This window comes from Lacerta agilis, chromosome 9, assembly GCF_009819535.1.
Source record: "Lacerta agilis isolate rLacAgi1 chromosome 9, rLacAgi1.pri, whole genome shotgun sequence".
Classification (NCBI taxonomy): domain Eukaryota; kingdom Metazoa; phylum Chordata; class Lepidosauria; order Squamata; family Lacertidae; genus Lacerta; species Lacerta agilis.
In genome coordinates, this window is record NC_046320.1 from 36817511 (window position 1) to 36836486 (window position 18976).

Sequence of the window (18976 nt, forward strand, 5' to 3'; positions counted from 1 at the left end):
GTACTGGATTCATTTCAAAAACTTTGGATAAGGTTTTCCTGACTGCTTGCGTTCTCCTTTTCAACTCAAAATCTCGTTCAGAGTTTAAAAGATAAACCATTCCCCGCTCACAGGCTCTCAGTCTGATGTATATATGACACAGAAAGAAAAAAAGAAGGAAGGAAGGAAGAGGAAACCAAGCAGATTTATTCAAGGAGATTATTGAAGAGTGGACTGTACCCCTTTCATACTGCAGGCGGGAAATGCCACTTTAAAATGGTCCCCCAATTAGAAAACACCTTGCAAATTAAAACCAAAGAATTCCATAACCTAGTACATCTGATGAAAGGTTCTAGCCCACCCAGGTTCCTGTTGCGCTAGTTTTCTACTTGCATGGAAATGTTTTAAAGCATTAAAAATTGCTCACACACAGTCAGTGGTAGCATCTGTTCTACTACCATTCCCTCCAACTTCTGCTACGTATTTGAGACTAGGCTAAAGCATATTAGTTAAACTGGAACATAAAAATGTTGCTATTAAATGTGTCCTTGGACATGTGCTTAATAACTCAAAATGCGCTATTTGAGACACATGTGCTCTCTTGCACTCAACTGACTAAATAAGGGAGGGAGTGTGAAGCTGAATCACTTTGTTCTTTCCACATGAATCAATTATTTATAGTAAGCGTATGTGTATTTAAAAACAAAATATACCTTTTTCTTCCCTTTTATTATCCCATTTAAAGCAATGCCGTGTTATGTTTACTGAACGTTCCCTGACTGCAGTTCTTTAAACAGCACTCTTTATTCAGATGGCTATTTTGCTTTTTATTTATTTTTTTGTAAATGATTAGCAAATGGTGATGGAAGGCATTGTGTAAATTTAGAAGTGAATGTTTAGCAAGCTTTATAACACAACGCACATCAAAGTGCAAGAAGCTAAATAGGTACTGCTCTGGCGGGAAGGTAAACGGTGTTTCCGTGCACTGCTCTGGTTCACCAGAAGCAGCTTAGTCATGCTGGCCATGTGACCCGGAAGCTGTACGCTGGCTCCCTCAGCCAATAAAGCAAGATGAGCGCCGCAACCCCAGAGTTGTTCACGACTGGACCTAATGGTCAGGGGTCCCTTTACCTTTAAGATAGATGTATTGAATGATCAAGCTTGGATCCAAAGTAGCATAAGTCTTGGCTAGTGCAAGTTTCCCCACCCATTTCCCACTAATTCTCCATTCCCATTGCACTTCTCTGTGTCTTATCCCACCACTTTTCTGGGAGGCACCTAGAACTCAAGAGCTATAGTGGGTTCCACTTTGGAAAAGGGGCTGGAAAGCCCTGTTCCATGAACAGAATTCTGTTTGTGATCATCTGGATCCCAAATGCCATATAAAACAAATAAACCAACTTCCTGTGGTGATGATGATGATTTATTTATATGCCACCCATCTGACTGGGTTGCCCCAGCCACTTTGGGCAGCTTCCAACAAATTAAAACATCCAACACAGTAAAACATCAAACATTAAAACCTTCACTGTACAAGGCTTCCTTCAGGTGTCTTCTAAAAGTCTGGTGGGAGGGAGTTCCACAAGGTGGTTTGACTACCGAGAAGACCCTCTGCCTGGTTCCTGTAACCTCACTTCTCGCAATGAGGGAACCTCCAGAAGACACTTGGAACTGGATCTCAGTTGGGGACTGAGACAGCCAGTTAAGACATCAGGGGGTCAAAATTAGTTTGGTTATCTTCTATATTTTTTAATGAAAAAGATCAATATTAATATCTAGCGCAGCACTATTAAGTGTACAGTGGAAAAGTCGTATTTTAGATGATGATAACTGATTGATAAGCAATTAAGAAATATAATAGAATGCAAAATCTAGTTTTGCTCTTCTTTCTATCTAGTGCAATGGAAAAATCCTATTTAAGATTATATTAATTGATTGATAAGCAATTAGGAAATATAATAGAAAACAAAATCTAGTTTTGCTGTTTTTTCCCTTTTTAAACCAGCTTACTCTTCTGTTTGCATGTTCCTTAAAAAAATAAATTAAAGAATAGCTGGTTGTAGTTTTATATTTGGTTAACTCCCCATGCAAATACTTTTTCTGAGTTGGGTGTGAGGGGGAGAAATGAACAGAAGATGATGTGATCAGTAATAGGTAATGGCAAGCTATCACAAGTGTTGAATTCAATTATATTTTAGCGCTTACGCTAAAAGAATCTTTTCCTTATTATATTTCAAGGTGGGGTGTAACAGGAAATACCTTGAGCATAAATCACACTCTCTGAGTATAGCTAGAACAGCAGAGCCACAATAAAACCATCTTGAAGTGGTGGATGTTATTTTCAGACAACTTTTTAGATTCAGTAGTGCAAAAACTTGTTCCTATTTTATTATTTGCAGTACAGCTGTCATATAAAACATTAACTAGAAAATTTGTTCTGTCAAAAAAGGATGTCCTAGTGCACAATGAGTAATCATTGATAGTATGATGTAAAAAGCTGTAGTAGTATTAAAGCAAAAAAAGTTAAGTAATTGAACAAAGAAAGGTGGCTGAACAGAGTGATTTCTGTTGCCTCATGCCTCTTGGGGAAGCTTTGTAGCAGGCTAGCAGAGCATGTGCTTTGAATAAAAAATGTCCCCGGTTCAATCCTTGGCATCTCCTGGTAGGGCAAGAAAAGATCCCTATCTGAAACTCATGAGAGCCACTGCCAGTCAGTGTGTTTGAGCAGGTGTGGGGAACCACCTTCCCCTCCAGATGTTGATAAACAACTCCCATCAGCCCCAGAAAGTATGGCCAATGGCCAGTGAGAGTTGTATTTCAGAAACACCTAGAGGGCCCACATCTGGAGTAGAGAATACTAAGCTAGATAGAGCAATGGTTTGAATCTGTATAAGGCCATTTCCTGTTTCTTAACAAAAGCAAAATGAATGTCTGAGAAGCTGATGACCAAGGTTTGAAAACAGAATATTGTAGAATCATAGAATTGTAGAGTCAGAAGGGATCCCAGGGATCATCCAGTCCAACCCCCTGCCATGCAGGAAACCATGTCCACAGCCATTCTTGGGGTGGGCTCGAACCACTAACCTTCTGATTAACAGCCAGATGCACAGACCCATTGCATTGGAAATAAAAGCAAAAACTAACTGAGATGAAAACATCAATACCTTTTCATGGAAACAGCTATTAATTGAGAAATTAAAACAATTGAGTCTTGTGGTGCCTTAAATACAGATCTATCGAAGCATAAGCTTTTTCATGGGCCAGAGTTCACAAATAGAATGGGTACAGTGGTGCCTCTGGTTACGTACTTAATTCGTTCCGGAGGTCCGTTCTTAACCTGAAACACCACTTTAGCTAATGGGGACACCCACTGCCGCTGCGCCGCCAGAGCACGATTTCTGTTCTTATCCTGAAGCAAAGTTCTTAACCTGAAGCATTATTTCTGGGTTAGCGGAGTATGTAACCTGAAGCGTATGTAACCCCGAGGTACCACTGTATTTTGAACTCACTGGAAAAGGGTGAATAAATGATGGATCAACAATATGTTTCATGGTCCTGATCTAGGCAGGCAAGAAAAGCTTTTGGTTACAACTCTGTCACATTGCAAGCATTCTTGAAGAGAGTTCCATAATAATAATAATAATAATAATAATAATAATAATAATAATAATAATAATAATAATAATGTGTGAACACCTCAAAAAGCCTTTTGGAAGGAGGATTATTATGATTTTATATCTTGCAGTTAGTCTGCTCTATGCTGCCTAGGAACTTGCAGGATAATTCAATGTGTTTCTGTGTGCACAGAGTTCCACTCCTAACTCAGAGCCCTTTAAATATGTTTGGTTCTTCATAATAACATGCATAGATGCTTTCTACTTACATACATTGTGTCAAATTCATACCAATGCAAACTGGAATATATTTATATATAAACTGCAAGTACCAAATGGATTTTTTTTATAAAAAAAATCTAGGATAATTAAAACAATACCTCTATTTGAGTGCTATTGTTCTGTTGGCTAGCATGATAAAAAGAAATATGGGGACAATTTTAGCATTTCCACGACTTTTAACCGCTACAAACAAACAAACAAACAAACAAACAAACAAACAAGAAGTTACAATGTCAGAGTAGAGTAAAAAGAGGCTACAACAGAGATTGGGAATGTGTGGCTCTCTAGATTCAGGCATCCCCAACCTGTGGCCCTCCAGATGTTTTGGCCTACAACTCCCATGAACCCTAGCTAACAGGAGCAGTGGTCAGGGATGATGGGAATTGTAGTCTAAAAATCTGGAGGGCCGAAGGTTGGGGATGCCTGCGTCTAGATGTTGTTTGACTCTCAACATCTTTCAACCCCAGCTAGCGTGGCCAGTGGTTAGGGAAGATGGAAGTCTGGCGGCACAGGTTTTCCCCACAACTGCACTATAAGATAAAGTGTTTTTATTATTATTTAGAAGGTGCCAGGTTGCAGATCTGATTGTTGATTTACATCAAATTACCCAGATATTGGGAATAATTTCTGAGTCCCAACGCAGTGGTATTCATACCTCACACTATAGCCAAAAAGGATCCCAGAATGGCTTACAAAAAACATAGTAAAAGAGCCCCTGCCCCTTAGGCATACAATCTAAGTCATACTACAATAAATAAAAGGCATGGAAAAGAAGAAAAGGAAAAACAAGCTCAGGTAAAAGTTATTGAAGTTATAATGTGGTTATATAGCTCTGTGTGTGCATATTCTGGGTGTCCTCAGAATTCTTTCATTCTAAAATGATGTCTTTTTCACCTGGCCCTAGTTGATAGATCTTGGGGCTAGAGAGCCACTGTCTTTTTGAATGGGCATTTATGAGATAGATAGATAGATAGATAGATAGATAGATAGATAGATAGATAGATAGATAGACAGATAGATATGTGATCTCATTCAGTATAAGGAAGCTTCACATCTTTATATACCTTATGTGAAGTGCACTGTTATATGTCTATATTTATATATTGGCTAATGGCTGGGGAAAAATGTGTTTTGTGTATTCCAGGGAAACTGATGCAAGTAGTGTTTGGACACTGGGATGTTGTCACCTGTCTTTCTCGCTCTGAATCCTACATTGGAGGAAACTGCTACATTCTCTCAGGGTCTCGTGATGCAACGTTGCTACTGTGGTACTGGAATGGCAAAACCAATTGCATTGGTGATAGCCCAAGTGGTAAGGAAAGCCTTTGTTGTTACTTACTTTTTTGTGTAAATGGCAGACTTGTTGCATATGATATTTCAGTATTGTTATACCTGAATTGGGGCACATTTCTTGTTTGGGGCATCCCCCTAGATCACAGGTAATGTACCGTTTTCAACATTTCTTGAGTGCAGTTACTGCAGGGCATACTGTTTATCCCAGCAAATAATCCTGCTTCTGTGGAGCCCTGTAGGTTAAGTCACTCTGAGACTTTTTTGTGAGAAACAAATGCAAATAGTAAATGAATGAACGAATGAACGATATCCTTCACATCTATGAAGAGCTGTCATGCTAGCCAGCCATACAGGCAAAAGAAATAAATTGATTCAAATCACTTAGACCAAATAAATTTTAACTGAATAGTCTTTTGGGAAGGTAAAATAATCTAAATGTATATACATTTCATATTTTATCTGTAACCTAGAACATTACCTCCAAAGGAATGGGCAAAGGAAGGAAGATAAGAAAATATGTTTGCCATGGTGTGGGTGTGTGAGGGGGGGGTATGCAAGAGAACTATTATTATTACTATCATTCTACCATTTCAAATCCAATACAGTTGCTGACTGGGACAAAAATATTTGGTTAGAATGTTTTTTGCAATGGGGAGGTATTTAGCAGTCGCCAAAAAGACAAAATGGTGCCCATCTGATATGTAACAGGAGGGAGTTCCAAAGGATAGGGTGCTGCCACACTAGGCCCAATTCTGACATCGTGTGGCATGAACTTCTTGTTATGATGTATCTTTTGCAGAGCACAATGACTGGTTGCTCATATAAGGGGTAATACCACCTCCTTGAACATAGCTTGGGAGTTAATTGACAGCCAGTTAAGTTCTTTAATATGATGGCAATATTCTGTCCCGCTGAGCAGTTGAGATGCCACATTTTCTGTTTCTAAGTCACCCTCAAGGGCAGCCCCACACAGTACACTGTTTCTTCCAAGATAACCAGGAACACTTCCTCCTATAAGGATGCATTGATCAGAACCTCTTTTAGAAAAGGTTTTGAGGTCTGATGGATCAATAAAAAATAAAAAAAATTCCCCCCTCTCTATCATACGCCACCCTTTATTACAAGTGATCACTGGTGGGAACTAATTTACATAGATGTCAATAAATCAAGATGTAATGGCATTTAGATTAAAATGAATTAAAAGGATTAGCAAGATATCTAAAAGCAGAATAGATAATATTTGTAGAGGAAACTTTCACAGGGTTTCTGAATTACTCTGTTGCATATAATGGTTTGTCTTAAACTTTGAACATTCAATATGATACCAGCTTACATATGTATTAGCCATTTACATTTCTTCAGTATGAGCAGCTTCAACACATAATGGTATTCTGGACAAAAAGGGTTCCTTTAAAATAAATTACTGTACATGGAAGCTGTGTCAAACTTTAGCACTGTTGCAGCCTTTAGGAAGTATCCTTTGTTTAAAGCTTCCATTCCTGTCTTTTTAAAACTTTTTGCTCCCTATAATCAAGCATCCTAGAGTGACATCTACTGGTAGTGATGTGAAATTCCATAAAACAATCCATGTAGCAAAGTCAGTGGTAGAAATGTTACTTTCAGTGTTGAGAAATCAAGGTCTTGTACTCCAGAACAATCACATATCTTCATGGTTGTTTACAATATTTTGTCAAAGCGTTGTCATTCAGCAGAGCCATGCTGATTAGTCACTTGCCATCAACAAGCATCCATGTTGAAAAGTCAGTACAGTCATACCTCTGCTACCAAACGCCCTAGGAGTCGAACGTTTTGGCTCCCGAATGATCAAAAACCAGAAGTGAGTGTTCCAGTTTTTGAACTTTTTTTGGAAGCCGAAAGTCCAACACAGCTTCCGCTATTGTTTCTGGTGCACCTGCGCAATCAGGAACTAATTGGAAGCCGAGCCTTGGTTTCCAAACTTTTCGGAAGTCGAAGGGACTTCTGGAATGGATTCTGTTCAACTTTCCAAGTACGTCTGTATTCAGTTAACATGTATGGTTGTGAATTTTTCTTGATCTTCCTATCTTCTTTTCAAATTGCTTTGAAGGTTTTTTTGGTGTTTTTTTTTACAATCAAGCATTGTATAAATTTTATGACGCAACAGTGATGACCGAATGCAGTAAGATTTATTTGTAGTTATTCTGACGAATAGTCATGTAGCAGGCACTTAGTGTGTGGCTTCCTTTTTCTTTTTTGTTTTGTTTGTTTGTTCCAACCACAATACTGAGATGCATATATGTACTTTTCAGCCATAGTACACTTTCCATACCTGAACGTCTTCTGAGATTGTGTTACATTTTCCTACCCTTTCACACATTTATTGTGTCCAATCTACACCTTTGAAACATCAATGCATATGGTTCACTAAGCATCTCTCTCCAAGTTTTACAGCAGTGAGGGCCAACTGGACATTACAAGGAATGTAACGTCACTAATCACATCTCCTCTCAGATGTTCTCCAAGTAATTTCTTGTAAAAGGAACATAGAGTATTTCCCCATCCTCACTCTTCATTAGCTGCTACATTTGGACCAGATAGTCCTTCAAATAGAGGATGTGTTCTAATAGAGAATAGTTCTCTTGTCAAGTAGGGATTATAACTACTTACAGTTTGAAAAATAAGTGAACGGAGAAGGTGGGGGGAAATGGAGGCAGAAGTGCTGAGTCATATATTTTGTACTGCAGAATCATTCGAGGAAATAGAAGGATTCCTAGTTTCTGAATTTATTTATTTTATTGGCTTTTCTGGTTCGTATTTCATATCAGAAATGTGATTTGCAGTGACCCTTGTTTACTTCTCTATTGGATAGTTAATATGGGTGGTATTCAATGAACACAAGGATTTCTTCTTATGCAATGGGACTTTATCCCCCTGCCTTTGCACACCCCACACCCTCCCCAAATATGCTCTAGAGTGTGTGTGTGGGGGGGGGCTCTCCTTGAAGAAATCTAGATGGAGCATGGGGGGGGGGGAGTCCCACTGCACAAGCAGAAATCCTTGCACTGGAGGGACCTTGACTAAGGACTACATTGGATACAGCCCCCTATGTCCTTCATGGGAAGAGTTGTTCCCACCTTTGTGTGTATAGGAATCATGTCATGTCCCAATCACTTGCTTGTTCACAGTGGAACACTCCTCCTATTCCCCCCCCCCATTTTTTTATTAGGTTGTTTTTAGTATATTTTCCCATTTGTAGTCGTGTTTCAGAATTGTGTACAAATATTTGTTAAAAGTGTTCGCCTGGAATGTGAAGTGAGTGGGGAAGTGTGTCTTGACCTTTATCACACACCCTCTTCCACCTCCGTCACAAATGCTTATAATGGTGGTTTGCTTAGTAGATTGCCAGCACGCTAGCTGTGTTTTAGATTAGATGGAGACCAGCTTTTCAATGTTGCTGTGTTCGAGCTCAGGTGTCACTAAAATGATACGCATGAAATTATCCAGAAGGACCAGGATGGTTTAGTGCTCCATGATGAAATGCAGGCCTTCATATTTCAGGCAAAATAAGGCTCTGTTTACTGCTTATAGGCTTGATGTTGGATGTTGTAAAAGGAATAATATTCATATGGTAAATGAATAAAAATATAATGTGTTCCATATGTATAGCACTGGAGTAATAAGCTTAACATATAACATTTATTTACCTTATTAGATGTTCTATTCAAGCTAGTTTCCCTCTCCTAATCAACATAGATGTACTCTCCATAGATCCATTTTGATTGTTTAATTTTCTTTTGTCAGTGCTGTTCTTCTAGTGGGCCAAAAAGTGAAAATTCAGAATAATTTCCTCAATTAATTTCTTAACTTAAGAAGTTGCTCTGTATAAATCCGAAATGGGACATTCTGTGTGTTCTACTTAATGTAAATGCTAATATTGGCCATGCTGATTTGACTAATTTTAAATCGTATTGTGAGTCTAAAGTACACAGGTCAGAGAACTCCTATAAAAGGCCACAGAAAAAATCAAGTTTGCTTTAGTTACAGTTTTGTATTAGCTAGTACCTATTCCTCGTTTGTTTTCACAGACTTTTATTTCTGATTTCGAATGTTAAAGCCACCTGTTTGAAAGGAAGAGCTCCTGCCTCATAAAGATTGCATCAATACTTTAATATCTGTATGTTTTAAAATACTGATGCACTATTTTTGGTATTATACTATATATTTTCCCTTTGAATTCATTCATTCCCGTTTCCTTTCCTTTTAAAAAAATAACTTTGAACCAGCTTTCTTTAAAAAGGAAAAAAAAAACCTGGCTAATAAGTGTATCTGGAATTATTTATAATTTTATTTATGCAGGTTGTGAGTTATAATAGCAGTCTGTTACCAATCTCAGTGTTCCTGAACCAGCTATATATGATCATATTTCATATTTCTATATTTAGAAGTTCTTAGTACACACGTTTTCGGTTCCTAGATCAAATTTTAAAAAGCCAACTCTTTATGAACATTTAGGACACAATATGAAGGGGGTGGGGACCCCCGTAGAATATAATAGGGCCCTGTTTTCTCTCTGCTTATGGTGCTTGTTCTTTGGCTGAGGATGTGTACACAGGGCCATTTAAACTGGATACATTGCATCCTACATGCATGTTTTTCATGTCATATCATATATGCACAATGTTGTCCTCATCCAAATGGCAGCCTGTATTTTCCTTCCATTTAATTAGAATTTCCTGCAGATAATGTGTGGTTTTTTTTGGGGGGGGGGGTCCAACATAAAATTGCATGTTACCCAGTTGTTGACAGAAGCACATTGGGTGGGTGTGGTGCTTTTTAAAAAAAGTGTGTTGTTGTCATATTTTCCTAGGTGCCATCTCTCACCGCATATCCTATTTCTGTTGTTGAGGGATACCTGGGTGGGCTGCTGGTGGGGCCGAGCACTCTCCTTCTCTTTAACATGCAGTTTTGTGCAAGACTGGTACATAGGAAAACTTGTATCTAAAAAAATAAACAAGAGTTGTGCGCTCAGGTGAACCAATGCATACCCACAATGGGCTTAAGGTTTTTGGAATTCAGGGCGGGTGGAGAAGTACTAATTATTTGGAGGGGGGCAACACCACACGGTGCAAATGCAGCCCATCAAGCACCATCCACTAGTGTGAATGGGAAACATTGAGAGTGCGCACATGTGGACAAATATGCACAAAAACGCACACAGGGGGGGGGGAAATGGATCTCTGCAATCCCATGTGCACATTAACACTTTAGGATATACACAGCCTGAAGGGAAGGATTGGACAGGGATATAAGAAGTGTGTACAGACCACACATTCCCTATATGAACCTGACATGCTTTCTGCATGATTGCTTGTGAAAAGAAAGGAGTTTGGATTTGATATCCCGCTTTATCACTACCCGAAGGAGTCTCAAAGCGGCTAACATTCTCCTTTCCCTTCCTCCCCTACAACAAACACTCTGTGAGGTGAGTGGGGCTGAGAGACTTTAACGAAGGGTGACTAGCCCAAGGTCACCCAGCAGCTGCATGTGGAGGAGCGGAGACGTGAACCCAGTTCACCAGATTACGAGTCTCTGGTGGGGGTTCTTCTACATGTGCCAGCATCGGGAAGGTTTTCGCTCATATTTAAATATTCAGCTATTTATTTATGAAATTTATACACCTCTTGATTGTAAAAAACAAACAAAACAAAACTCAAACCTTACTAGACGTTCAGTTTTGCTTTAAAATATTTTCAAGGGAGTTAAACTGAACAGCAGATTTTGTTTATTTAACCTAACCTTTTAAGATACGTTTATAGCAGGAGTCAATAAAAATAGAGAAGGGTTGTTTTATTTAATTTAATTTAATTTATGTTGAGACGTAAAAAAAATTAATTGCTTTTGTAATATTGAAGTGCTAGGGGAGCCCTACAGTTGTAGAAAAATCAGTTATTTACATGAATTAGCTGTGAATAATAAACAGCTATGCTTGGTTTAGGAAAAGCTACCTTTTAAAGTAAAAAAAGAAGTAGTATTAATAGTGGTTTGTAGATTAAAGTCAACATTCATAAAGAGTCTGCTGGATTGATTTTAAGATGTATGGACCAACATTCAGTTGCCTCTCCAGATTTTCTGTCACTTTTTCTCTATGAAATTTAAGCCTAACAGAATGAAAAAGCAGATACAGTTCATAATCAAGCAAGGAACAAACTCTCATAATTTTCATTTTTTCCCTAGTACAATATTACTAGCCTTACTGAACTAATCTCCTTTTACGCTCTGAGGTTATGAATTCTTTGTTTTAATTCTGTAAGAGTTATAGCTTATGCAAACAGTTAGTAGGAAGGAGAAGGATTCTACAGAACGGATTTGGGTTTTTTGTGCGTTTTGTAACTCTTGAAGTAGTGTAATTTCTCTGTTTTGTATGATTTAGAAGGTACTCTCTTTGTTTTGTGAATGTTGTGTTAAATACCAAGTTCAAGTTTTAAGCAAAGCTTTAACAATGAGCTTGAGGTAGTGTTAAATATAGTGTTGCCCGAAATAAATCTGCAAAACAGTTTTGGGTATTAGAACAGGATTTGGACTTTCTTTAATTTCATTTGACTTGTTCATCTTGCTTTAAGGATCTCCATAAAGATGTACTCAACATTCTTTTCAGGCCTTCATTAAAGCTTGGATCAGTGGTCGTAAACCTGCTTAAGGGACAAAGCCTTGCCTTTCTTTGAAGTCACTTCCCTGGGATTTCAAAGAAGACATAGAAGCCAGTTCCCCCAAAAGCAGTTCTGAAAAGTTGGAAGTGGTGCCCCTTAAACCAGAAGCAAAGTTATTCCCCCCCCCTTTTCTTTGCTGAAAACCATGACAATCTTCTGAGGTACTAAGAATTTAAAAGCTTTTTAAAGAAATCTCTTCTGCTCTACAATCAGCTTCTGAGTTGACACCATTATTTGGAAAACCAGAAGCATGAAGAACCCTAAATGTTTAACATTTTTATCAAAGGGATCAGTCTGACTTTTCAAAGGACTCCTGTTCCATAAGGCTACATTGGTGCTGAGAACGAAGGTTAGACAAACTTTCAATAGCCTTTTAAACATACCATTGCTAAATCAATGTAGGCAGCCTGTGTTAAAATTATAAATACAGTTCATCTTATTAAAAATATTTAGTTAATTTCTTGTGCATCTGAAATATATATATGAAATATAAAATTACTAAACTGGTAACAACTCAAATAACATTTGATGTGCAAAAATGAATTATGCAGTCACAAGGGAAATACATGTGGAAATTGGCTTGAGTCCAGACACTTAGTAACATATATGACCTTTGGGATTGTGTCTGATGTTATATTTTTCAACCTATGTTTAATTTATTTCTTCTTAAGATTTTACATTTGAATCCTTGGCATTGCAACATCATTAAACGTCCAGACTCTTCAAGTCCATCCAACTGCCACTCTTTTCATATAATCTAAGATCAGAACAGGAGAGGATTTATATTTCTCTGGATGGATCTATTGTTGCCTCTTCCTTCAAAAACTTTTGTGCTGTTGGTCATTCCTAGGTAATAAGAGCTGTTAATACTTTTAGAGTGCAACAGACTTTGAAAACCCTGAATGTAACTTATGCCAATAATGCAGTTACAGTCAGACCTCACTCCAGGCCCTCCTTAATCTGAAAAGAACTGGGCATGCAGACTCAAAATGTGCTTGGGTACTCTATGCTAGAGTGGTAGCACTGCTGGAGTGCCAAGCCCTTTGTTGGTCTTAGGTCCATACTAATCTCACTGCCATTTTGAACTGAGCTTACTACAGTGCATCCTTCTTATTCTGTATGGCAAGGGTGGACTGCCTCAGGTCTAGGGGCCAACTATGACCTTCCAGACTTCTCTATCTGGCTCTCAGGACTTTCCTCAGGCTAGCCCCCCCCCCCTTGAATACTTTTGCCTGGCTGGAATGTGTCCTGGTTGCCAAGATGGAGAGATGTGTATGGTTGTGGTGATATATAAACTTACGTTTTTTCCATGACTGGAATGTAGCCCATGTGCAAAGAAACATTCCCCCCCTTCCTTCTTTTGCCCCGTGCTGTTTGCTGTTGGCGTGTGGCTCATGGAAGGTTGCTAGCAAGGGAATGCAACCCTCAGTGAATTTACTTTACCCACTTTAAGAAATGGAAGCTTTGAGCAGTAACCTTAAGTTGCCATTTGCATGAAAGATGAGTGCGCTGTCATTCTTCACACGAAAGAGAATAATAGCAAATGGCTATGTCATCCCGTAGGGACACGGGTGGCGCTGTGGTCTAAACCACTGAGCCTAGGGCTTGCCGATTAGAAGGTCGGCAGTTCGAATCCCTGCAATGGGGTGAGCTCCCATTGCTCGGTCCCTGCTCCTGCCAACCTAGCAGTTCGAAAGCACGTCAAAGTGCAAGTAGATAAATAGGTACCGCTCCAGCGGGAAGGTAAACGGCGTTTCCGTGCGCTGCTCTGGTTTCGCCACGTGACCCAGAAAAACTGTCTGCGGACAAACACCAGCTCCCTTGGCCAATAAAGTGAGATGAGTGCCTCAACCCCAGAGTCGTCTGCGACTGGACTTAACGGTCAGGGGTCCCTTTACCTTTACCTTTATGAATTCCCATGGCCCTTTTGCAGCATCTGATCTTGCCTAAGGAATGAGGTACAGATTGCTCTCCAAATAGCTCTAACTCAGCTCCTAGGAACTATTTATAGTCCTATATTCATCACACACAGCATGTGCTGTCACAGCTGGCCATGCCATGGAAGCAAGAGGACACAAAATGAAAGGCAACTCAGTTATCTCAGATACATATCAGTCAACCTTTCACACAGCAGTTGTACCATTGTATGTTAAAAGAAGGACTTTTTGGTTAAACCATGCACATTCATGTCAGTAGTAAAAAGTATTGCTTTTTTTAAAAAATGCTTTAGCTGTGCCTTAGTTCAGGAAAGATCAGCAGACCCCACTTTTTATAAAAGCGTAGTGACTGTTCACAGTCACCTAAGCGCTGCCTAATAAACATAAGGAGATATAGTAGGGTTCCTGCTCTTAGGCTTTTAATATGATTTCCACCACCACCCCTCCTGAACTGTCTGCCATACTTCCTGGATTTGAGTGTGCTTTGCCAAATCTTCCATAAAATAAAAGCTTTTTAAAAATTTATGGTGGCTATTTTGAAATTGTGTAGTTTGAAAAAGAGAGCAGGGTTGAGTTGCAGTAAAGTATTGTTTTTTCCTTGTTTTTAAAAAAAGCACTTTTCTCAGTAAGAAATAAAATTAAGTCTAGTTCAGCATACAGCAGAATAAAAACATAGCTTGAACTCCAAGTTTGTGTTCTGGTTTATTGAAATCGATTGATGTTTTGCCCAGTATTTCAATAGGATACGCATTGTACCCATGTAGGAAGCTGCCTCTTACCATGTCAAGCTGGGGACTTTTATACCATCTGCTATTTTATCCTTTTAGCAGCAGATATGAGGGTTGAATCCTAGCATGGAACCATTCTACCACTGAGTTGTAATACCTCTCTGATCCAATTTCTTGTACGATGCATGTCTGATCCTATCAAATGGCAAAGTGAGACTGTTGCCTCAGGTGACAGATACCGATCAGTGGCATCCATGTCTCCAGCCATTCCTCCTGAGAACTTTGGCCATTCACCTTAGTTGGCCAGCAGAGTCTTGCTGCCCTAAGGTAGCAAGTGGAGGATGCTACCCTGTTGCCAGGATTGCATTCAACCCAGGGGCATAGGAAAGGGGGGCGGCAATTCGCCCCAGGTACCATCATGGAGGGGGGGGGTTTGACAAATTATCAAGGAACAATTACTGCTCTACTAGGGCAGTTCATAAAAAACTTTTTTTTTAAATGCCTGCTCCAAAGGTCTTACCTTACTACACTAGGGATTGTATAGCTATATCTGAAATTTCATGCATATCAGTTAATATATTGACCCTCCTCCACGAAAATAGCTGTTTACTTGGCCGTTTTCCTATGTCATGAAGGCTGAGATTTCAATTCAGAGAAGCAGGGTCAAGATATTAGCTGATATGCATGAAATTTCATATATAGCTATATAATCCCTAGTTTAGTATGATAAGACCTTTGGAGTAGGCATTTTATTTTATTTTTTAAAGAAAAGTTTTTTAATGAACCACCCTACTGCCCTACCCTCTGCTGTGCTTCCCGGGTCCTGGAAAGTCAGCCTATGTGAAGAAAATGAGGCTAGGCTGAGTAGATTAGATAATACAGAGCATGGTGAAATCACAATAAATAAAACCTCCCCTTCAGTAGTTTCAAGCACTACTACAGGTTCCACATAATATCTGTACCGCATTGTTTACTGTGACAGCACCTGCACTTTGGAACTCCCCGCCTATTGCAACAAAGCACATGCCTTTGCTAGACTCTTTTCAGGCACCTGCTAAAAGCATTCTTCTTTAGGCAAGCATACCTAGATGCTTAGGAAGTTGAAGCAATTTTAATCTTAATATTTTAGCTTTCGTATGTTTTAAAGTAGGATTGTTAATTTTTCTTGATTTTACTGCTGTGGTGTTTTGGTAAACCACTTTGCAGGTTTTTTAAAAAAATATTTTTTATTAAATAAATAAACAATAAATATAAATAACATAACATAAGCCAAATAACAATGGAGCATCTTATACTTTGCCTCAGGGAACATAATGTCTTGAGCAAGCCTTGTATGCATGCCAGCTTTGATCTGTTCATGGAATTCCCTGCCCTGTCCTCCCCCCACCCCCAAAAGGAGTTCCCTATTCATTTGTCCATTTGCAGATACTATGGAGAAGGAACCATTGCTGTATACAAACAAAAGCCCCCATAGGCTCATTGACCTTGTTTAATTGCTTTTTTTTTTTTGGACCATGTAGTCATATTGACTACACACAAGCACCTCATAGGTAAGGCTTATTTTACCAGTGTCTCTGTGAATTGAGCCTCCTGTGTTAAAAAGGTTCCATTCTATGTTTTATCTTGGCTGCCTAGAACTGCGTTGTGCATTTACTGGTGAGCAACAGCATATGATGCAAATAAAATATCACAGCGCTGTCAGTGGAATTTGCACTACTGCGGGTGCCACATAATAGCTATTCCTCATTTGTAAGAATGTGATCATTTAATGTAGCAGCATCTACACTTTGGAACTAGCTGCCTGTTGAGATCAAGCAGGTGCCTTCCCTGTACTGTTTTCGTGCATGCTAAAAATATTCTCGTTTAGACAAGCCTACCCAGATGCTTAGAAAGTTGAGGTAATATTGAATTGTATTCGTATTCTGACTTTTGTATGTTTTAAAGTATGGTTGTGAATTTTTCTTGATTTTACTGTTTTATCTTTTGCAAACCTCTTTGAATTTGGTTTTTTTTTGCAATCAAGTTTGTCAATTTTATGAAATAAATGAAGTGTGACAAAGGAATTTCTTTCTTTCTTTCTTCCCATTGAAGGTGAATTTGCCACTCCTCGAGCAATCTTGACAGGACATGACTATGAGATTACCTGCGCTTCAATCTGTGCTGAACTCGGCCTGGTAATAAGTGGTTCTAAAGGTAAAGTTTGTTGTAGCCTTTTCTAAAACTCTACTTGGAAATGTTTTTCCCCCCTTGAAAGCTGAAGATTAGTATTCTTTAGGCTATGAAAGTTAAGTTTATTCATTTTTCTTATACAAATCTTTTATCTTCATCAATTTTGAAAAGCTAAGCAAAGCAAATGAACAACAAGCAAGACAGACAAAATGTTACATTTCACCATTTCATTATGAGTCCCACATAGTGCTTTGTAGAGACTAACCATGTCTAATCATCAGAGGACAGGTTTTCCCTCTCTTTCTGTTGTGTCCTGACCTCTGCCTGCTGTGTGCCACTGCTGCAGCGTAAATTATGTCATTTGTGTTTTATGTTCCAATAGAAATGGACATTGGGTTTCTCTCATGTATATTCTCACTGGTATTGAGAATATATTTGTATCGGTTATATGTTCCTGTGCTTGTACACAAATCACCTCCCATGCTAGGTGTGGAAAATCCTTTTCCACATTTCCCTGTGGAAAATCCTTTTCCTTCCATTTTGTTTGCAATGTGTGTGTGGGGGGGGGGGATATTTTCAGTCTTCCTAGAACAATATCTACAAGTTGATCCATTTGTCCTCAAAAGCAGAAACTGTGTTCCACAGACACAGTTATTCTGGATATGCAGTCCTCTAGTGTTTAGAATGTTCAACCAAGACCAGGAAGATCCAGGTTGGGTGGGCCCCAATTTTTTTTTTTTTTACCAAATCCTGCTTGCCACTTTTACAGTCAGTCTCCGTCTGTTTTGTGTTTAACTCAGCAGCAATGGCGGCAAGCAAGCAAGTCCCTCTCTACAAAAACGCAGGCAGGGGGCCTTTCCTCCCTGATTAAGCCAGATCCACCCACATCAGTAGCACACGCTGGGAGCGGGACTTTATTTCTGAACATGCCCAGTTCCCCAGTTCGCTCAGGCCATCAGGAGGAGGTAGCTGCCATTTTGCATTAGTAAGAGAAACAGTGGAGAAAATACTGTCCTTCAGCCTTTTCTGCTGGCTCTTACTAGAAACAGAAGAAGAAGTATGTTATATGGGAAGGTAACTGTTGTTGGAACAGACGGTTGGCTTGGAGCTCCTCCCCAACCCCTAAATGCAAAATTCCTTTCCCAAAGAAACCTTCAGGCTCCAGTCCTATACGCACTTAGAAGCATAGCATCTTAGACTCGGAAGGGACCCCTGGCGGTCATCTAGTCCAACCCCCTGCAATGCAGGAATCTCAGCTAAAGCATCCATGACAGATGGCCATCCAACCTCTTTTTAAATACCTCCAAGGAAGGAGAGTCTACCACCTCTCGTGGGAGTCTGTCCCACTGCTGAACAGCTCTTACTGTCAGAAAGTTTTTTCGAATGTTTAGTTGGAATCTCCTTTCTTGCAACTTGAAGTCTTTGGTTCGAGTCCTACCCGCCAGTGCAGGAGAAAACAAGCAAGCTCCATCCTCCACGTGACAGCCCTTAAGATCTTTGAAGATGGCTATCCTATCTCCTCAGTCTCCTCTTTTCCAGGCTAAACATACCCAGCTCCTTCAAGTGCTCCTCATAAGGCTTAGTTTCCAGAACCTTGATCATCTTGGTTGCTCTCCTCGGCACATGTTTCAGCTTGGACACAATATTCCAAGTGTGGCCTGACTAAGGCAGAATAGAGTGGTACTATTACTTTCCTTGATCTGGACACTATACTTCTGTTGATGCAGCCTAGAATAGCATTAGCTTTTTTTGCTGCTGCAGCACACTGTTGACTCATATTAAGCTTATGGTCCACCAAGACCCCTAGATCCTTTTCATATGTACAGCTAGTAAGCCAGGTGTCCCCCATCCTATATTTGTGCATCTGCTTCTTCATGCCAAAGTGCAGAACCTTACATTTGTCCCTATTGAAATTCATTTTGTTAGCTTGCACCCAGTTCTCCAATTTGTTAAGGTCATTTTGAATTCTGATTCTGTCTTCTGCAGCATGGTTCTATTAATTCTGAGTAAACATGCATAGCAAGGCACCATTTTTCTTCTCTTACTACTAGGGTGTGGAGCAGTGAGTTTTAGGGAAGGGGGCATGTGGTAGGATTTCTCACTGCCTAGGTTCAAATATTCACTCACCTTACTGGGTAAATTGTGGTGATAGAATGGGGAAGAGGAGAACCTTGAACTCCTTGGAGGAAAGGCAGGAAATAAATGTAATTAATAAATAAGAATAAATAAATGAACATAGCCAGTCACACACACAGTCAGCCTAATGACCTCACTGGGTTGCTGTGAGG

At 39.4% G+C, this 18976-nt stretch overlaps 1 protein-coding gene across 5 annotated transcripts in view; it reads left to right on the forward strand.

The window, feature by feature from the left end:
* The window catches only part of LRBA (LPS responsive beige-like anchor protein), a 321418-nt gene that overhangs the window by 294552 nt on the left and 7890 nt on the right, over nt 1–18976 (forward strand). For all 5 annotated transcript variants that reach the window (XM_033160146.1, XM_033160148.1, XM_033160147.1 and 2 more), the window contains 2 exons: nt 5020–5187; nt 16611–16712. In XM_033160146.1, coding sequence (XP_033016037.1) covers nt 5020–5187; nt 16611–16712 — 270 coding nt within the window. The remainder of the gene's footprint in view (nt 1–5019; nt 5188–16610; nt 16713–18976) is intronic.